Source organism: Mastomys coucha, unplaced genomic scaffold, assembly GCF_008632895.1.
Source record: "Mastomys coucha isolate ucsf_1 unplaced genomic scaffold, UCSF_Mcou_1 pScaffold22, whole genome shotgun sequence".
In the NCBI taxonomy this organism is placed as follows: Eukaryota; Metazoa; Chordata; class Mammalia; order Rodentia; family Muridae; genus Mastomys; species Mastomys coucha.
Window position 1 is genome coordinate 80,416,804 of NW_022196905.1, and position 22,972 is coordinate 80,439,775.

At 37.1% G+C, this 22,972-nt stretch overlaps 1 protein-coding gene across 1 annotated transcript; it reads left to right on the forward strand.

Annotated features, from left to right (window-relative positions):
* Positions 1-14,573: 14,573 nt before the first annotated feature.
* Cabs1 (calcium binding protein, spermatid associated 1) lies at positions 14,574-15,934 on the forward strand. The gene has a single exon (XM_031342045.1). The coding sequence runs from the start codon at positions 14,657-14,659 to the stop codon at positions 15,830-15,832; it is 1,176 nt and encodes a 391-aa protein (XP_031197905.1). The 5' UTR covers positions 14,574-14,656; the 3' UTR covers positions 15,833-15,934.
* The last annotated feature ends 7,038 nt before the right edge of the window (positions 15,935-22,972 follow it).

Below are 22,972 nucleotides of genomic sequence, written 5' to 3' on the forward strand. Positions count from 1 at the left end.
GAGGACCCAGCTATACCACTCCTGGGCATATACCCAGAAGATGCTCCAACATGTAATAAGGACATATGGTCTACCATGTTCATAGCAGTCTTATTTATATACAAAATACAGAAACTGGAAACAACTCAGATGTGCCTCAACAGAGGAATGGATACAGAAATTGTGGTACATCTGCACAATGGAGTACTACTCAGCTATTAAAAACAATGAATTTATAAATATTTTATTTCTTTTCATTAAGTATCATCCTATTCTGAACTTTTAAAATTTTTGGAGATTACAACATAATTATAGCATTTCTCCCTTCCCTTTGCTCCTTTAGCCCTCCGTTAAAGCTTCTTTGCTCTCTTTCAAATTCATGGTCTCATTTTTCACTCATTCTTATGTCATGCCTGCCCAGTTCATGTAATGTTACTTGAATCCATGTTTACAGGGCTAATCATTTGGCACTGGACACGCGACTCTTCCTTGGGGAGAACCATCTCTCTCACTCCCAACTTTCCTCTGTTTTGTGCAGTTCTTTGTGTAAGGTTGAGGCCTTGTAGGATTTTCTCCATCCAATTTGGGCGTATCCACTTGTGTCTCACTTGCTCTCCTCACACTTGGTAGGCATGTTCGTAAGACTTTATGAGTGCAGCATCTGACATTACTAGGAGACGAACTCTTAGAGCCAAGCCCCTAATCCTCTTGCTCTTCTGCCTGACTCCATACTCACCATGTCTCAGTATTGAAAAGACTAAAGATTTCCCAAGATAATCTGGGCAATAATATGCATATATCTGTATGTATGTATGCATTTGCATGTGCAACATAAGCAACTCTTTACAATCTTGGAGGTTCTAATCAGGCAATCAGCCTCATAGAATCTTTAACACCAGCCTAGTTATTTTTATGGAAGCTTCATTTCAGATTGTTAACCGTTGTTTATTGAGTCATTGCTGAAGGTATTGGTGGAAATCCAGAAACAAAATGTAATACTCATTTCCAAAGAACTTATAGTTTACTCTGGGAGCAAAGGAAAGTATATTATGTCTACATTTCACCATCCTTAAGTATTAATAGATTCACCTATTTTTCAACTCTAGGAATAGAGTAATGAAACTAGGAGCAAGATGGCTAAACTTTGAGCAATAAATTAAATAGTCAAAAGGATATAAACTTCATAGTTTTAACAAAGGAGAAATCACTTATTTGGAATGAGCTTGGATTTGTAATCTGCATAAGTAGGAATAGCTACGTTGTGGAGAATTTTCAAGGTATAAATTAAAGGTATGAAAAAGTTTCATAGAAATACAATTTTAAGGTTACATTGAGGCAATGTCTGATTCTACATTTTCCCCTAGCATCTCTGTCTTTGGGCCATGAGTAAGACCAGAAGAGAGCTCAAAAATGCCCCAAGCACTCTCATTCAAATAAAATTTCTCTTTTCAAGGTTCCTATAGAGTGTGTGACAATTAGGCAAGACTCACTGTTATTAGGCCTTCAAATCTCATTATGTATGGGATGCACTCAGATTCTATAATTTCTACCCATTCCTAAGCTCAAACTCAACATCAATATCTGCCTAACTTCCACCAACCTAACAGCTAAGGATCCCTTGTACAGTATAAGTGAACTCTGGCAAAAAAAAAAAAAACCATAACAAAACAAAACAAAACAAAGCACATGTTCCCACTTTGCAAAAGCTTTCTTAATTGATGTTCCCACCAATGTGTTTGAAAGAGCCTGGCTTATTTCTTTTGTTCTACAGCTACTAAAAACTTCATGAAACTACTGAATGTTGAAGTGTGGTATTTTGGGGAGCCTGAGTCTGTGTCTCCAGGCTGTGGTCATTGCTATTTGCATCCAGAGTAACCTATCTCCTCTGGAAAAGCTATGCTTTTCTACCAATAACAGGCATGAAACTTGGGTTGCCAACAAAATTAAAGAGTGTTAATAACCTTCCACAATCATCCGATGGAAATTAATTTAAGTTAAAATGAACATTATACTGTTTCTTAATTTATATCTCCTCCTTCAACATGATCCTTTTGGTGTATGAAAATGTGCTTGTTTTAGCCTCCACAAACATTAGGAAAAGCAAATTCTGGAAACTGAGTATTAGTATTGACTGAAAGGAAAGCTAAATGAAGCATTCACCTTTATGAAGGGAGGCAATAGATTCAGACTTCTTAGATTACTGGGGGTGTGTGTTTGTGTGGGGAGAGAAAGAGAGAGAGAGAGAGAGAGAGAGAGAGAGAGAGAGAGAGAGAGAGAGAATTTCAAGATGAAGTTTCTTAATATGCAACACTTTGGTTTCATTGTCCCAGATTCAACTTTTAAAACCAACAGACAGAACTCTTAGTTGTCTTAGATCTTAAAAGATGAATTAGTGCCAGCCATGGATTCTGCATCTGTGGTTATCAACTTCCTTGAAATGAAAAACCTGTACATATAATCTCCAGTTGAATCAGCTTTCCATCCTTAAGTACATTTTACTGCACCTTAGATTTCCAAACAATTACTTCATTTCTCTTGAAGAGCAATACTGATGTCATGGAAATGGTTCCTTCAAGCTCCAAAAGTGATAACATTACAATTGTCCCACTTGTGATGCTTGGCTTTTGATCTAAAGTCAATTATAATGTTTGCAGATCCTTTGAACATGAATATTTTGATTAAAAAGAAAAATCCAGTCTTGAACATAACTGTGGGGATTTGGTACTTGTTCAAATGTGTAATAAAATACTATTAAGGAGAGCCAGAATATAGGAAAACTTGAGAAAGCTTCCCCAAAAGATTGATAAGGCAGTTGAATATATTTGTTTTTCTAATGATAAAGACATTTCTATTATAATCAATATGGGACTTCATAGATGTATAATACAAAAATAGATATGAGTAAAGTGTATAATTACAAATGCAGAAAATTCAAGGTGCCTAGAATGGAAAGAATACCCAGTAAAGTTCAGATTAAAGGGTTATCTTGTCTGACAACAGACTTTTATACCACTCCCCAAAGAAAAGTATCTGAAATTGAATATATATTTAGATTCATGTTTTAATGGAGGTTTTAGAGCACATAGCAATAAATAACTCCAGTAAGTAGCACAATAGAAGTGTTGTAATTTTGTTCATTATATATAAAATACAGTATCAGCTTCAGAAATTGGATAGCAACTATTGCCAAGTTTAATGAACAAAACATATCCAAGAGATTGGCATGATATTTACATACTTTAGGAGGGAATCATTTTTATTATTTATTTCTCTGTACTTTATACATTTTTTGTTCAAATATTGTGCCAATCACAATCCTGTCCTTAACAAAACAACAGCCTATAAGGTAAGAGTCTATTAAATCATATAAACTAGTAAACTCTAGCATCCCTAAAAGGCCACTATGGTGTATTAAATTCTGTCAAGGACAGAGAAAGGAACAATTTTTAAAGAGGAAAGTGACACTAGAAGCTAGGGAGTTGGTATTTTAAAGACTTTGTAGTGTTTAAAATATGAGCACTGTCTCTTTAAATTTGGAGATTAGCTTCATTCTGTGTCTGAAAGATGCAATTGGAAACCAGAAGATACTCCTTCTCCTTTCTTTTGCCTTGGAATTAACAAAAAAAAAAAAAGTCTCTTAAATGAGGCCCATCCCAGCTCCCATATCTCACCCCACTCTCCACCCCACCCATCCTGGTTGCCCAATACTAAAGATCAAGAGGCCTCTGCTGCTTCCTCAGACTCACGCTTTCTCGGTCTAGATTCATTTTTCATGAGTTGATGAAAAGCTAAAGCCAGAAGGCAGCTGAGAGGACAAGAAAGAGGCCTTATAAGGTAACTACTGAATAAATCAGACTTTTAGATGAATTCTTTCTTCAAACATCCACTTTTCTGGTAAACCTTTGGTATGAACTTTAACACTGAATATTGATTCCTTAATTTGTCTATAAACAGTCTACAAAAAAATGCAACAAAAAGAGAAAAAAATAACATGAAAGTGAAGGTGAAATAATGTGAAGTCCTTGATGAAGGATTCTGGGGAAATGTGTTTGCCAGCTGTATGCTTGACTCCCCTGCTACTTTTGTTTATAAAAATTCAGAAATAGATAAAATTCTCCTCCTGATGAAAGGGTGTTGATCTCAGCTGGGAGTACTTTCTTTCCATGTTCTCATTTCTAACAATGGACCCAAAGCAGCTATGCATTGTTGATGTTATTAGTTAAACAGGTGTCTTACCTAAACGTCAGCAATAATAGAACATACGCAAATTATTTGTTTGGAGGTTGTTTGGTTGTTTGGTTTTATTTTAGTAAGTAGTGGTTATATATTGGTTGTTTGTTTTCTGCTGTTGTTTGTTGTTATTGGTTTTGGTTTTTTGAGATGGTTTCTCTGTGTAGCCTTGGTTATCCTAGAACTCACTAGGTAGACCAAGCTGCCCTTGAACTCAAGCGATCCCCCTGCCTCTTCCTGTTGTTGTAATTAAGGGTGTGCACCACAATCTCCTGGCATATTTCTGGTATTTTTAAGTTTCTATTTATATATAACTACTTAATAGGTAACTAACAGAGAAAAACTCTATACCTTCCTTGCAGGGAATTACGAGCAAGACAAGATGAAAATCTTAATCCTGACTGTGACCACCTTGAATTTTGTGATTTTCTTTCCAGTAAGTTTTTTTTTTCAGTATTTAATATAACATTAGTTAAAAAGAACTAAATATTGATAAGGGAAGATGAACTAAGATGATAAGTTGTCTTAAGAAAAATATTGTAAATATAACATTGCATATTTCTGTTTAAATTACTTATATAAAAAAAATTTTAAATCACTTATATAAACTAGGCCTGGTAGAGTACACCTAAACCAGAGCTACTCAGGATGCTATGGCTAGAAGATTGCAATTTCAAGACATACCTGGGCACAGAGTGAATTTAAAGCCATCCTAGGCAATTCAGTGAGATTCTATCTCAAAAATTAAAATCAAAAGTGGACTAGGGATATGATCGAGGCGTAGCTCTTTTGCTTAGCATATGTGAGGTCTTGGATTTAATTCTTAGTACCACAATTAGTTATTTAATCATAAAGTTGAATTAAAGATAGCAGAAGACCATGCATGGCAATATACAATTTTAAAGGTTCTCGTACCCAGTTACATTGTAAGAGATTAGCTATTGAGACTTTACCATGGAGGGTACTTAATTCTAACATCAGCTTCTCCTCATAGTAATATTGTGTATTTTTGACTTAACTAATAAGTCAATAAAGATGAAAACAAAAACTTTCAGAACAGTGTTTTATTTTATAGAATTGGTGCTATGCATTGATATGTGGTTTTTCAGTAAAGCGTGTAAAAGGGGAATGTCACCAAAAAAATGCACTTCTTTCCTTTTAGTATAATGGAAGTCAGGAGATACACAGTCAGACAAATCAACATTTTTCTGCCAATCCACCTTTATGCAAGCAAATGGCAAGTAATCCCTTGTCCACCACAGAAACAGAAGAAATTTCATCTACAGAAGATTCAAACAGATATCCTGCACCTGTAGATGGGATAGTAAAGATTACTGGATCTCCCTCAGAGGGAAACCACTTAGAGATGCTTCAAGTTGACTGGAGAAACTTCCCTCTATCTGATAATGATGTGATACACAGCTTCTCCTCCGATCAGAATTCAGTTGGCTTTGCTTATGCCAAAGGGACCGTAGACATTCCAAAGGGTATTACTTCGCCCTCCTTTGATATTATTCAGGATATGCCTGCTGTTTCTCGCTTTGCACCTAATTCTCAAATAAGACAGGGAAGGATAAAGATGCCTCTTTCTAGTGAAAATGGCATTTCATCTCCTGTGTCAGTGACCCACTACCAGTATGAGTTTGATCTCTCTGATACTCCTCACTTTGATAGAGACTCAGAAATAACTCAGAGTCTTGAATATTCCCCATCAACTGGCAGAACTAAAGCATGGTTTGCCTCTGATCCTTCTACATACTCGCAAAATTCGTTGGAGAAGCTCACTGCCTTGGCAGATGAGAGTGCCATTGTCATATCAAAGGAACAGAGTTTTCTTGGGACTGATACCACCACTAATGAGGAAGCAGAACAAGGATATGTATTCTTTACTGACTCTATAGCCCCTACAGAAGAAGCTATATTTATTCCAAGGAAACGCTTTAGAAGTTGGATAGACAAAGAAGTGCCTAGTAAAGAAGAATCAGCTCTCTATACAGAAGTAGAGTATGAAGCAGAGGAAGATGCTATCTTTCAGAAAACAGAAGATATTGCATCTTCTCAAAATTTACAACATTTTGCATCACCATATAGTAGCCTTGAAAATGATGGTTTTCTAGATGGTGACACCACAAATTCTCACTCCCAATTTACTGTTGTGCCTTCTATCAAAATAACAGCAAATGACAGAGATCTTATAATTCCCAAGGAAGAGGGAGAATATGTTGATGCCCTATATCATGTCATTAACCCTACGAACAAGAAAATATACTTTAAGCCACTGGCCACCAGAACAAAAACTAATAGTGTAGATGAAAGTGCGGGTACTACACATGATGTAGAAACAGAAGATAGCACTGCAGTCTCTACATCCAGTAATTCTATGCACCAAATTGAAAGAATGGGTTATTCTAGGCCACTTAATATATATTATGATGTTATCTCCAAACCAATTCCTGATGCTAAAAAGGACCCCTATGTGACCTGGAACCCTATCAAAGATAAACAACTATCTTCTACAGTGTACGGTGGAAACATCATTGGCCTTCGAGGTGGCTATCAAACCCCTACTGACACCACTGCAAAAAAGAATGACAGACTGACCAACAAAAGAAAAACAGCAAACAATGAAGGAAGAAATAACATTCATGTAATAACTGATGTAGCAAATGATAACTTCTATGAAGATAAAGACAAAGATAAAATAGACTTGGCTTCCATTATTGCTGCCTGGCCTATAAATAAATATATCATCAAAAGTAATGGCATTAAAACTCTGAAAGAAAACAACCTTGGAAGGGCTTCCAGTGACCATCCCAAAGTATCTAGAGATGAAGAGACAATATTAATTGGTGATTCCATTGCCCCTTTCAATCCTTCACAAGCAAAAAATGCTATTAAGGAAATCTCCTTGACAACTATTTTGGTACCCAAAACTTACCTTCCTAATAAGACTACCAAAACAGCATCAAAAATAGGAATGACCACAGCTTCTCATGAGGCTGAAAACATATTTTCTAGCCCACAACATAAATCCGAAGCCTCTTTTGAGGAAGATACAACATTGAACCTTGAAGCTGATCTCCAAAAGGTGGAAAGCTTTAAATCAGAAGAGGAAGAGACATTTGAAGATGAAAACATCAGGGATTACGTTAGCAACAGTCTAGATGACACACAATATTCAATTAATCCTGATGTATACAAAACTACAACTTTCAGAAGGATCCTCAAACCCAAGGCTGGTCAACCTGGATTTGCAGTACTGGAAAATGTGGTCTCAAAACATCCTCTTGGAAATTTTAATCCTGAAGCTCAAAGAAAAATGACTGCGACAAACAGTAATCACAACTCCAACAGTGATGAATACTTTGATGATAACATTTACACAGTAATGGAGGAAAATGGCCCAAAGATTTACATCTTTACCCCAGAAGCAATACCTAGCTTTATAAGAAGGAAGTCCAGTATTCCAATGAAAGACAGTACAAATCCTGGTAAAGCTAAGAATGGTATAACCAAAGCAAACATAATGGCCATTTTGAATCAGTTTAATGTCAACAAAATGCCACCAAATGCCACCAGACTTTCTCCTGACATTTCTGCCCTTGAATCTCAAGAAGAAAATGACAACAATAAAAACTCTGCTCCTTCTGTAGAAGAAATCCAACCCATAGTACTGAGGCCTGTGTTAATCCCCAGTCAGAGAGTGTCTAGGCCTCTGGTTTCTCTTGGAGACAATGACATGTCACCTGATACACTAGTGATGTCAGAGGTATCAGAACCAACAAAAGAGCACTTTACTTCCACTGACCAGACCTGGGAGATCATTGGTGATCCGAGTGCTCTTAAGCCCTTCCCCCAAGTCTACCCTGTTCCTCTAGAGGATCCTTTGACTTTTCCAGAGAGAGTCATATGGACAACTAACATTCTTGGCAGTAAAAATGGAGACATCAGAGATAAAACTGACAGTATGGCTCTTCCAGCTAATGGAGCCCTCAAAACAGCAAACTATGAAAAAAGAGGGTTAAACAAAGCTACTGAGCTTGTGAGTGACCATGTGCAACAATCAGCTATCAGGCCATCTGCAAAGGAAAGAGGCACCCCAGGAACTGAGGCCAGCACATCCTTTCATAATGACAAGGAAAAAAAATTTTACACTTTTGGAGACTTAGAAGAGTTAAATGTAATGAAAGCCACTCCATTCATTCCCAAGCCACTAGTTGCTTCTGCTCAACAGAAAGGACCTGGAAGTTCAAAAACAATAGTTTATCCTGGTTCTGCAATGAGCACAACATGGTTGACAAATGTTCAGGCTAAAGATCCACATCTTGATAACTTGGAGTGGCCAAAGATGAACTCTTATACTAAAATCAATCAATTACCCATGAAAATAATTTTTTCTCCTACTGAATTTATTGAAAACAGCAATTCTAAGCCACAAACAACTGAAAACATCATTCTCATTCCTGAAAACTTAATCAAGGACTTTGGTGTCACAAGTGACAGATCCCTGACTGATTACTCAGAGATAGAACCTGTAGTATGGGATATCACTAAATTCTTTGATCTTATTAATGAAACTGATGATCAAGAAAGCCAAACCATCAAACTTCAAACAGACTTTCATCCCCTTACCTTGAACTCAATTGTTCCTTCAAAAACTTCAGCAAATGTTATCAGAAATTATATAAATAATGATACAGGCTCATCATCTACTATAGAGAGAGAAAATATTTTTGCAAAGATGCCACATTCACAGAACAGCAATATTCCTTTGATGGAGTTTGGTTTCATCATTAATGATGAGATTCCCTTAGTTGATGGTTCTGAAGATTTAAGCAACATGGCTTCACTCCCTTTTGTACCAGTGAATACAATGTACACTAAGGAAGGTGCCATTGTTTTTGAGATGGATGGCAATTCTGAAGAAGAGTCTGCGCTGACTAAAGAAGGTGGGTACAAAATATTTGTAGCTCTAAATATTTGTAGGCTTGGTTCATTCCTGATGCCTCCACTGAATATCTTGAAACACCTGGCCCACTAACAAGTGACTCTTGGAGTAATTCTCCAACTGCAGGGTCAGATAATCTTGAAATAAGGACTGATTATGCTGACTTCATTGATATTATTGCTTACAGTAAGAGTATAAATCTTAATTCCCTCTTCCCAAACTTAATTTATCTTCCCTTTCATTTCATAATATATACAGAAGGAATATAGATGCCATTTCTTCTTAGGAAAAGTACTCCCAATACATCATATTCTATAGCACAAGATATGTACTGTATGTGTCTGAGGATAGAGATTGTGATGTGTTTCACATAATTATGTCTTTTAATTAATTGATAAAGCAAAAAACCCTTTATTAAAATGAACAAATTCAGATATTTCCCCAAAGACAAGTGGATATCATGTACAACATAGCACAATTGATGCTTTACATCGTCTATCTAACTCAATACCTTCAAAGGTACAAACCAAAGAAATTTAGTAGGCTGTTACTCCTGGAGAAAAAAAACAAGAACTTTGATAGTGGTGTCATTCCTTTCCAAGGATCTGATGACTGTGACAATACCAAAGCTCATAGATCCACAGCTCATCTCCTAACTGATGGGTGTCAAAATTTTCTTTCTGTATTTTTTTAATAGAATGTATTTTGGAGAAAATACAACAAATGTTAATGATGGCATACAATTCTCTCTGAATACTCTTAGGAAATGATCACTAATCATTTTCTTTTCAGACAGAATCAAAATGGATACTTGCAATCATGCTATCAAAAATAGTCATAGTTTTCTTATGAAAAACAAAGAGCCTAATACTTTATGTCCAATAGAATAAGTACTGCCATCTCCAGTATATCTGCTTTTATTGAAAATAAAGTAGATTTATTGTGTGATACAAGGCTTAGTGCTTCTCTTTCAGTTCTGCTTCTCACTGATTTCTTTAAAAACAGAATTTTTAATCAATACGGATGTTAATTCCTTTTTTCTGAAAGATATCTTCCATTAAGCCAAAAGGTTTATTCTCTCAATTAGGAAAAATAGTAATATTGACCACTCATTGTTTATAATCCAAAAATGTCCTCTCTCCTCTCTCTCTCTCTCTCTCTCTCTCTCTCTCTCTCTCTCTCTCTCTCTCTCTCTCTCTTCCCCCCCGTGTGTGTGTGTGTGTGTGTGTTTGCATGTGTGTGTGTGTGTGTGATTGCCTGAAACTCCCATTATAACTGCTAATATACTACTGAAGAGGCTAAAAATCTTAATACCAACAGCACCAGATCCTGTTTTCAGATCCAGTTTACTTAACTGGTCAAACTGTCTCAACAAGAGAAAAAATAGTATACATTAAGTAATCTTAAGTGGCTTCCTCTTAGCCTACACTGTTTGCCAAAGTAAACAGTGTAGAATGCCACAGGGCCTTCCAACAGCACTGCTAACATTGGCCCTGATATGTCTTCCATTGTTGCTGAAAGGGACAAAATGTTTGATACTGAGCTTCTAGCAATCATAAGTCAAAACCAAAGAAAAACTTAAATTCAGTTTTCTACTTTTTTACCTAATGAACAATATGAACTAAATTTCTTTTATAACATAAGACATAACCTCAGCTTCTACAGTGGAAGACACAACTACTGAATGTTAAGTATATCACTTTATAAATGGAAATGTAATAGAAATGAGAGTTGTCTAAATGGGAATAAAACCTCTATAAAATGTTGAGTCCACATCTCAAGACTAAAAATATTATGGCTGATGTTAAGTCAGTCAGTAAGGATCCTATCCATCCTTCTAAAGCTGTTATTCAAGCTTTTATATTCTCAGGGATCCCTAGATCTGTTTCTCCTGAAATCAACTCCTTGTGAAGATTCACACTTCCTACTAAAGAATCTTCATCTTACCCAAGAAATAGTAGAAGATTATCAAAAGAAATTTAATATACCTAATCTTGAAAGTACTGAATTTCAAGTACCAGGAAATAAGACTATCAACCACAAACCCATTTTTGAGAAAGAAAAAAAAAACTACTGACCAGATTTGAAATTCCTTTTGTACTGTAAGTTAACAAATATTTGTGAGGAACACACATATTAAGAGATTATATTTGTCAATTACACATAAAGACAATTACTGTAAATGTTTGCACTGCTGTAATGCATTTTTCCTCTGAACAAAGAAATAGTGATGGCTGAGAACAGCACATTCTTCCTAAGAATTGTGCCCAACATCCCAACCACTGAGTAGAAAGAAGAGAAAACCGCAGGTGTTAGCAGACGATTCTCCAATTGGGATGGCTTTCCTAGCATCTCTGAAGTTCGGAACTGTTTTCTGAGTGAAGAAGATGTTCAACATGTAGTAACTTCTTTAGTGACTCTATAGGAGTGATAGTCAATTCAGTTAAAATCAGTAACTCAGCTGAGTGTAGTAGTCCATGCCTTTAATCCCATTACTTGGGAGGCAGAGGTGGATGGATTTCTGTGAGTCAATACCAGCCTTGTCGAAATAGTGACTTTCAGGACAGCCAGAACTACATAATAAAAGCCTGTTTTCAGAAACAAAAGATGAACAAAACAAAACAAAAACTTACTCATTTTTTTTTGCTTGCTCAAAAAATATGGAAATGTTTAAGCTCTTTGTGAACAGGGAATTGTGGTATTAGTTGATATGCTGCTTGTTGGCTAGTTGATTCTTTGAAAACTGTGCATGACGTAGCTTCTGATAGATACGCTCTGCACAAAGTAAGTGTCAGCAGTGGACGTCTCTCTGAGAGCAGCCTTTTCAAAGTTTCTAAGTATGTTATCCCAGAAAACCATAAATGTGCCTTCTTACAAACTCACTAAGGAACAATCTCATTTTTTTGCAAACAGATTTCATTTTTCACAGAAGAAAAGACTTTGTTTCATGAGTCCAAAAAAGTTACTACTTAGAAAAATATACAAACACTAAGCCCAATACCTCAAAATTCAAGCAGGCAAAAGATACATGTGAGCCAAGCAAGCTTTACTAACTGCCAAAATAAGACTTAACAATCTTTAACTTTTCTAACTTTAACTTTTCTAAGAAAAAAATCAAGTATGGCACATAGTAAGATATGGAATCTAACTATAAAGAGTCTGCTATTCATATGAGAAATTAATATATGGTAACTAACCCCTAAGTTAGGTAATATCTATGATGTCAATGATCTACAGAGAACACTCTATTCTCTGCAAAAAAAAAAATAGCCAATTTAAATACTTAAAATTCACCACATACTTTGTGAACTTTGATGGATGATATACAAGACAAATGTATACCATCCTTTCAAAATCAAGGACTTGGAAGGTATAAATACTAATAACATTTACCTTTTAAGAGAAATAAGGGTGCTGTAACCGATGTGACTGAATTTTACAGCAACACTAGTGACAGAAGGGGTAGCATGACCACAAAAGCAATTATAAAAATTAAATGTATTTGAATTGAGCATCAATGAAGATGGAATTATCACTTTATCTGGCATAGCTAGCTGAAAATTAAATGCTGATGAAAGTACATTTTTTACATGGTTCCAATTCTGTTCCACACATAAAGGTAATCATATAAGACATCTATCAGTGTTCTATGGCTTACTTCTTATCCTTTCTGGACGGTGTATATACAAAGAAATTTTTTCTCCAAAATGGACATCTACTCTTTTCTGTATAGCACACGTCATCCTGAATTTAGATTCACAAAACACTGAATAGTTAATGGATATTTTAAAAACCCTGCATTAAATGAGCCAATTCAGAGGATGACTTTATTCTGTGTCTTCCTCTATCTAATTGATGATATTTCTATTTAAAAACAAATAACTTGGATCTGTACCTATTATAATTTCCTCTTCTATCACAGTGGCAACATTCCCTATATCAACAAAGACATTGGGCCATGGTGTGATAATGCAAGCCTATAATCTCACACCAATGAGGCCAAGGCAGGAGGATCCTGAAGTCAAGGACAACCTAGGCAATGTAGGGAGATTTTGATTCAAACAACCACCAGCAACAACAACAAAGAAAAAAGAAAGAGAAATAGAACCACTTTCAACATCAGCAGTGACAACCTTCCGAAGTACAAAAAGATTTCAGGAGAAACTACTCAAGCATTTTAAATGAATGCCTTAAAATCTATTCCTGTATGTCTACAAAGATTGGTATCATATCTCTGCCATGCCAATCAACTAAAAGGAAGCTGTGAGCACTGTATCCATAGTTGATGGAGGAATGATTTTGTCCTTGAAATGGAGAGTATCACTCAAGCTGATGCTTCCAGCTCTTTTCATGTTACACATGTATGTGTGTCTGAAATTTGCATGTCCTCTGATCCATGGGACAAGAGACTGGCTTTAAACACTTACACTGAGAAATTTCCCCTTAATCTAATGTGCTAAACCTTAAAGTCGGTCATACAATTATCCCCCCTTAATCTATGTAGCTATTCTACAATTATTGTCTGCTACAACGAACCAGTACCCCAGAGGCCCCAGGGACTAAACCACCAACCAAATAGAAAATCCATCTGAAGTAAATATCTTCTGGAGCAGCTACCGTTACTTCATCTCTGATTCTTAATGCCTTGTGAATTTAAATACATGAAATAGAAACTTCCTATCACAAAAGTCTTCTGAGGTTGTAATGACAATTTGTAGGGGGGGCAGAAATCCATAAAATACCAAATCTAGAAAACTTGGTACAGTGTGTCTTAAGTTAACTGACGACAACAGGAAAAGCCTTACCAATCTACTAAGTTTATTATAATTATAATAATTATTATTATTATCATTATTATCATCATTATTACTATTATTTATTTTCCTACTTTAAAAATAATATTTCTCTCTCAGAAGAAAAGAACTGACAAAAGTCTCTGCTACACAATTATTTATACTCACCATCAAAAATGTTTTTAAATTTTAGTCATTTATGCACCATGCATCTCAGAGAAAAGAATAGCTCTGCCTCCAATAATACACTTACTTGTAAAATAGATGATTCCAAAAAGATGCTGAGAGCTTTTAATCATCCGGAGTATTGATTATTGACACTAAACCAGAAAGTACCTAGCAGACTTGAGTATGTCTGTGCCAAGGGGTACCAGTGCCAGGACAGAAGGTGTACACTTGTAAGCAGAAACATGGTAAACCCTAGGTTTTCTAAAAAGAAAATAGTTAGTATAGATTTTTATTTTCAAGTCAGAATTCCATCATCATTTTTTCTTCTAATATTAATACTCATTCTAGGAAATGTCTAATCACAGCCAAGAAACAGCCTCCGTGGTGAGCCCCTGTCATTGCCTGGGTGATTGATGTAACAATCCCCATAATGACCAATGCTTCAGTCACTATCCCGGGCAGTACTCCCCTGCCCGGGGATGCCACTAAGCCCAGAAGAAAGATCTGTGAGAGTGATCAGTGTCCTTCTCTCTGCCCCATGGCTGAAGATGGATCACCCAAAATTTATTCTCGACCTCCAAGAGACAACAGTAAAACACCAACAGAAGCGGACATTTTCTTTGGGGCTGACAACACCATTCCTAAATCAGAAGCAACTATTACCTCTGAAGGAGACCATGTTACTTCAGTAAATGACTGCACACCGGATGGTGATTTTTCAACTACAGTCAGCAAGCTCACACCTACAAAGGAAAAACTCAAATTAGAAGATGATATTGAAGGCAGTCTGAAATCAACAACTCCTTCAGAGAAAGAAATTACCACTCCGACTGAAAATACAAACACCAAACCTAAGGAGTCAATTACTGAAAATTTCATTCCGGTGAAAATTGGGAATATCTCATCCCCAGTTGGTACTGTTTCTTTAATAGATTTTTCCAGTAACATGGCAAAAGAAGATATCCTCTTAGACACCATTGACACAGGAGACAAAGACATCGTACCCACTACTGAGCTCTCTGACACACTGGAGGAGAGTGCTGCCGTTGAAGAGGATGCCTCTGCACTTCCAGATGAAAATACTGAAACTGATGTTAGTTCCTCAATCAACGCCGATGCTCCAGATGAGGGAGCTGTCCAGGTCACTGACTCCTTTAGTCCTGAGACTGAAGTCCCTCCTTCTACTGAAAAGGAGGTCACCACCATTCCAGACATAACCAACATTGCAGAAGAGAATGTAACTAAGATCAACTTGATTGTTTCAGAAGATAGGCCCAGAACTGTGACTAAATTAAGTGACTCCGAAGAGGAAAAATTTATCACTGTTTTTGAACTCACTAACTCAGCTGAAAAAGCCAAAGATAACCAAGAAGATCTTTTAACTGATGAGGAATCAACTGATAGAGTTAATGCTTGGATGGAAAAAGAGGCTGCAAGTGAGGCAGAGTCGCATGCAGTTCTACTTACTGCTGTGGAATCTAGGTACGACTTCATCGTCACTGCCTCAGAAACTAACAACGTCATGGAGGAACCACATGTTGACACAACAGATTTGCCTGAAAACGATACAACAGAGTCTGTCACTAATGTCACAGAGGAGCTTCCTTCAGTGACCTCTATAGAAGATACCCTTAAGCACAAGGAGGACTTATCTACCAGTGACTCCGGTATCTTCAAACTGCTCAAAGAAGAACCAGACGATCTCATGATGTAAAAACAGGAACATAAGGGAAGTCACATAGACATACACGAAGGATTAAAAGATAGTCGTAATGTGTAAGAAGTTACTCAGCAAGAAAAATCATTAAAAGAAAAATATTGTGAGCACTTAAGGCAAGTATATTAGACTTAGAAAATACAGATAGTCACAGATAGAGGTCATGCAGCAAAATATATTAAGGGACAATTTTAAAACCAACGATCTCAGCACTTCCTAGGCTTCAGTTATGTAACTTTAGTGTAAAATCTTCCATATTAGACTTTAGAGGTATGAAAGCAGTAAAGGAAGCCATTCCTTGCAATATTTAATAATATGTGCCATTTCAGTTAATTCTAAATATCATAATTTAGTGAAATTAAGAATATAAAGAGAATCAAATAACATGTAAAAATTACTGACACATTAAAAAGCTTTCTGAAACACTTTTTCTAAACATTTTCCTTGTTAATACTACCAGTATATACTCTTTAATGATAATAGATTTGAAACCTTCATGAACGAAAGAATTAAAGTTCCTTGTAATTCTTTAATATCTGTGTGTAACATAAGAAATCAGACATATTTCTTCACTCATATTTTATGCTAGTTAAAATAAAATGCTAGTGTTACCTATATATTCATTTGAAAAGTAATATATAAATACGAATTGACTGTTTTTCCTAAGATTTATATCCTGAATTTTTGTCAATTTTTTTTTCAGATCCTAAACGTTGAATATTGTACTCTTCTTAGGCAGATGGTTAGCAACTCAAGGACGCATATCTTCATTCTTTTCTGATACAGACTTTTCAAGTGGGTCTGTTGTCACTGGGCTGATTCTCCTCAATAAATTATTCTGGCAGCAACTGATTTACTGTGTGTGATGTTGGTATTCTGGTACAGAATTCTTAAGAGTCTTAAATGAAAAATTAAAATTCATTGGTTAAACAAAACCAGAAATAGGGTCTTCTGTAAAGTTCTATAATTTCATTTTATTAAAAATGAAGAAATTAAAACATGTCAAATCACTGAGTAAAGAGCAAATATCATACGTGAGAGGCAGTGGGTGTAAATAGACTGGCCTAGGACAATTAAAATACAAACATTTACTATGAAGTTAAGAGCACTTCAGATCATGGATATGTTGACTAATCTTTCTGGAACATTCAAGTATCTGGAGAGAAAATAAATTGGAATACTGTTTAAAATATACTCTAAAACCTTTTTAAAAATCTATTTCCCCAAATGATGATGATAAATCCACCTAAGCCTATAACAGAAGCCCAAAGAATGATTAACACACTTGACACAATGAAAAGCCAAAATTATATACAAAAATAATTAATACATAATCCAAAAACCAAATAACTGGAAGAAAACAGCATTATATTCGGTGATGCAAAGAGTACTACCCTTGTTATGGAAGTGTTTCCAGGATAAGCACCCATAAAGCCTCACCAACAAGAGGGCCAAAGCATGAGCTGTACAAGGACAACAACAACAGACATACCAAAGTGGACAGAAAAGCCCACCACAGGGCCTCAAACATACACAAAGAACTACAGGGAACTCAGATGCGATGCGCTTAGAGTGGGAGAAACACTCTACAAGGAAGAGCACAACAACCGGTTGTCCCATACCAAATAGTCACCGCTGTAAACATGAGTCCAAGCAACATCACACAGACTGAGCAGGTTGTATTTAGAAATATATAAGATGTACATATACATGTAGGCATGTAACAATTAATGAAAAAAGACACCATGGATTTGAAAGAGGGTAAGACAAAGAATGAATGAGGGCGGGAGAGGGGAGTCTTGACAGAGTAAAGGGCTGGGGAAAATTACATCAGTATAAGCTCAAAAATAAGAGAAAATTACAGGCCCTGCACCTTGTCTGGCAGCACAGTAGAGCTGGCCCTGGTAGAGGAGGTGCAGGTGAGGATGTCCTGAGGGCCAGAGTGTGGGAGAGCTGCCCTGTCAGTCTTTTGCCTGCCGTGAGGTGGCATGGGGATGGAGTGCACTTCACCCTCCTACCCCCCTACCCCCGCCCGGTTGCCTGAGAGCTAGCCTCTAGGACATGAGACCAGGAGAACTATCTCTGCCCCCTCACTGGCAGGAGCACTCCGGAGAGCAGCCTTGCACCTTTCCTGGACAATACGGTGAGGCTATGCATGATGGCAAAGGGGTTAGCCAGCCTAGAGAGTGTGAGAAAGGAGAAGCGGGTCCAACCCCTTGTAGATAGCAGCACTTGGATGAGAGGGCCCTGTGCTTCACTGGGCAGCACCTTGCCTCCTGTCCATGGCATCATTGGGTGGCCTAGCTGGAGCAGTGTCCAAGAACTCCCTGGTGGTTAAGATAAGGGAGAGCCAACACACCAACCAGCTTAGATACAACCCAGACCTAGATCCAGAGCTCTGAGTTGGCCCACTCTGAAATCTGTATCATGAGCAAATGGTCAGGACTCAGGAAAGGGCCGGTCTGTCTGATCCAAAGCTACAGGATCTCTACGACCCAGGGAAACAACAGAGTAACGAGGAGGAGTCCTGATAATGATTCAAAACTGATGGTGACACAGAACCAGAGATCTCAAACCAGACTTGCAATGAACATTTGCAAGGGAAGATGCCTGGACAGAGGGATTTAAAGTGTGACATACCACAGCTTTTTATTCTATACTATGTTTAACCATTTGACAGTTGACTAATTTTTTTTAAATTAATTTATTTATTCACTTTACATTCTGGTCACAGCCGTCCCTCCTCTCCAACCAGTCACACCTTCACAAGTCCCTCCTCACATTACCTTTACCCTTCTCCTGAGAGAAGAGGAAGCTCCCCTTGGGTACCACCCTACTGTGGAATTTCAAATAGCAGGACTAAACACATCCTTTCCCACTGAGGTCTGAACCAGGCTGTTCAGCTAGGGGGATCCAAAGTAGGGACACAGAGTCAGTAACAGCCCTGCTCTGTTAGTGGAAGACCAACATGAAGACCAATCTTCACATCTGCTATAAATACGCAGGGGCCTAGGTCTAGCCCCTTTATGCTCTTTGGTTGGTGGTTCAGTCTCTGTGAGTCCTAATGGGCATAGGTTAGTGGACTCTGTAGGTTTTCTTGTTGTGTCCTTGACCCTCTAACTCTCCCAATCCCATCTCCCGCTCTTCCACAAAACTCCCCAAGCTCTGCCTAATGTTTGGCTGTGGGTCTCTGTAGCTATTTCCATCAGCTGCTGTAGGAATCCTCTCCGAAGACAATTGTGCTAGGCTCTTTTGTATGCTATACTCTACAAGCTAGCACAGCAGAGGATCATTAATAGTGTCAGGGGTTGGTTCTTTCCCATAGGATGGGTCTCAAGTTGGATCAATCACTAGTTGGCCATCCCTCAGTCTTTACTCCATCTTTATCCCTGCACTGATTGTAGGCAGGACAAATTTTAGGTCCATGATTTTGTGGGTGTCCCCTCCCTCCACTGGAAGTCTTGCCTGGCTACAGGAAGTGGCCACTTCAGTCTCCATATCCCATGCTATTAGGAGTCTCAGCTAAGATCACCCCCATAGATTCCCAGGAGCTTCCCCTGTCCCAGGTCTCTGGCTATTTTCAGAGATGCCCCACACTAATTCTCATTCTCTGCCAGTTTGCCCCCACCTACTTCTGCCCTTCTCCCTGCCCCTTATTCCCTCCCCAACCTCTCTGCCATTCAGTCCTGCTTTGTCTGCTTTATTTCACATTCTGAGTAAGATTTACATATCATCTCTTGGACCTGCATTACCTAGTTTCTTTGGGTCTGTGGACCCAAATTATCCTGTATTTTGTGGTTAATGTCCACTTATAAGTGAAAATATACCATGAGTGTCTCTCTGGGTGTTAGTTACCTCACTCAGCATGATAGTCTCCAGCTCCATCCATTTGCCTGCAAATGGCATGATGTCTTTGTTTTTAATAGCTAAGGAGTATACTATTATATAGAAGTACCATATTTTTTAATCCATTCTTCAGTTGAGGGACATCTAAGTTATTTCCAGTTTCTAGCTATGAATAAAGCTGCTATGAACATAGTTGAGCAAGTGTCCCTGTGGGGTATCTTTTAGGTGTGTGCCCCGTTGGGTCTTGGGGAAGAACTATCCCAATTTTCTTGGAAAACACTAAATTGATTTCCAAAGTGATTGTAATAAGTTGTACTCCCACCAGCAATGGAGGATGTTCCCTTTGGTCCACATCCTCTCCAGCATGTGCTGTCACTTGAGTTTTTGATTTTAGCCATTCTGACCAATGTAAGATGGAATCTCGGTGGTGTTTTGATTTGCATTTCCCTGATTACTAAGGATAATGAATTTTTTTTAAGTTCTTTGTGGCCATTAGAGATTACTCTGTTGAAAATTCTCTATTTAGCTGGGTGGTGGTGGCACACGCCTTTAATCCCAGCACTTGGGAGGCAGAGGCAGGCGGATTTCTGAGTTTGAGGCCAGCCTGGTCTACAGAGTGAGTTCCAGGACAGCCAGGACTACACAGAGAAACCCTGTCTTGAAAAAACCAAAAAAAAAAAAAAAAAAAAAAAGAAAGAAAATTATCTATTTAACTCTATGTCCCATTTTTAATTGGGTAATTTGGTTTGTTGGTGTTTAATTTCTTGGATTCTTTATATATTTTGCATATTAGTCCTCTGCCAGATGTAAAGTTGGTGAAGATCTTTTTCCATTCTGTAGGCTGCCGTTTTGTCCTATTGATGGTATCCTGAGCCTGACAGAAGTTTTTCAGTTTCATGAGGTACCGTTTATAATTGTTGATCTCAGTGGCTGAGCTATTGGTGGTCTGCTCAGGAAGTTGTATACTATGCAAATGTGTTCACTTCAGTTCCCCACATTCTCTTCTGTTAGATTATTTGTCTTGTTTTATGATGAGGTCTTTGATAAACTCGGAGTTACACAAGTATATTTTATACTATTTGTGGTTTTGTAAAGGGTGTTGCTTCCATAATTTCTTTCTCAGTCCATTTATCATTTATATAAAAGGGATACTGATTTTTTTTTTTAGTGAATTTTGTATCCAGCCACTTTGTTGAAGGTGTTTATCAGTTCTAGGACTTTGTTGGCAGAATTTTGGAAGTCACTTATGTATACTCTCTTACATGTGAATAGTGATACCTTAACTTCTTCCTTTGCAATTTGTATCTCCTTGATCTCTTTCATTTGTATTATTGCTCTATCTAGACCGTCAAGTACTATGTTGGATAAAGAGAGAATGGTAGCCTTGTCTTGTCCCTGAATTGAGTGGAACTGCTTTAATAGTATCTCCATTTAATTTGATGTTGGCTATTGGCTTGCTGTATAATTGCCTTTATATTGCCTGTTTAACCATGAACCTTGAATCACTGATCTTCCTAAGACTTTTTAACATGATGGTTGTTGGATTTGTCAAAGGCTTTTTCAACATCTCATGTGGGTTTTTTTTGCATATATGGTGATTATATTGATGGATCATCATATGTTGAACCATCCCTGCATCCTTGAGATGAAGCCTACTTGATAATAATGATGTTTTTGATTGTTCTTGGATTAGGTGTGCAAGTATTTTATTGAGTATTTTGGCATCAGTTTTCATAAAAGAAATTGTTCTGATATTCTTTTCTTTGTTAAGTCGTTTTGTGGTTTAGGTATAAGGGTAGGCATGGCCTCATAGCATGAGCTTGTCAGTGCTCCTTCTGTTTATATTTTGTTGAACAGTTTGTGGAGTATTGATATTAGCTCTTCTTTGAAATTCTGATAGAATTCTGCACTACCACCATCTGGCCTTGGGCTTTTTTTGTTGGAAGACTTTTAATAATGTCTCCTATTTCCTTAGGGGTTATAGGACTGTTTACTTTACCTTATCTTGATTTAACTTTGGTAAGTAGTATCTATCAAGAAACCCATCTATTTAGTTTAGATTTTCCACTTTTGTGTACACACTTTTGGAATAAAAACCTAATGATTCTTTTGATTTCTTTGATCTCTGTTGTGCTGTCCCCTTTTCATTTCTGATTTTATTGATTTGGATGCTGTTTCTCTGACTTTAATTAGTTTGGCTAAGGGTTTGTCTATCTTGTTGATTTTCTCAAAGAACCAGCTCTTAGTTTCATTGATTATTTGTATTGTTTTCTTTGTTCCTAATTTATTGATTTCAGCCTGAGTTTAACTATTTTCCTGCAGTCTACTCCTCTTGGTTCACTTTTGTTCTAGAGCTTTGAGGTGTGATTACTACCATGAGAGCTCTCCAATGTCCTTATGATGGCACTTAATGCTAGGAACTTTGCTCTTAGCACTGCTTTCATTGTGTTCACATTGTGTAGCACAAGTTTGGGTATGTTGAACCTTCATTTTCATTGAATTCTATAAAGTCTTTAATTTCTTTATTTCTTCCTTTAACCACTAATCATTGAGTAGAGAGTTGTTCAGTTTCCATGAATTTATAATCTTTCTGTTGTTTCTTTTGTTGTTGAAGTCCAGGTTTAATTGGTGATGGTTTAATATAATACAAGGGTTTATTTCAATTTTCTTGTATCTGCTGAGGCTTGCTTTGTGACTGAGTACATGGTCAATTTTAGAGAAGGTTCTGTGAGGTGCTGACCTGTCCATTGGTAAGAGTTGGAAGTTGATGTGTGGGGTTCAATGTGTAATTTCAGCTTTAATGTTTCTTTTACAAATCGGGGTGCCCTTGCATTTGGAACTCAGTTGTTCAGAATAGACATGGCAACTTGGTGAATTTTACCTTTGAAGAATATGAAGAGTTCTTCCCTGTCTCTTTTGAGTACTTTTGGTTGAAAGTCTGTTTTATTAGACATTATAATTTTTCTGTTTTTGTTTCTTGTGTCCAATTGCTTGGAAAACTGTTTTCTAGCCATTTATTCTGGGGTAATGTTTACCTTTGTTGCTAAGATTTTCTTGGCCTTGTACCTGGGAATCTTCTTTCTTCTATCCCTATGATTCTTAGATTTTGTCTTATCATAGTGTCCCAGATTTCTTGGATGTTTTATGTCATGAAATACTTAGATTTAGCATTTTATTTGACCAGTGTATCTATATCTTCAATCGTATATTCTAATGGATTTTTTTTCTTTATTTATATGCGAATTTCTCCATTCCCAGTTTCCTCTCCAAAAAACAAAAAAACAAACAAAA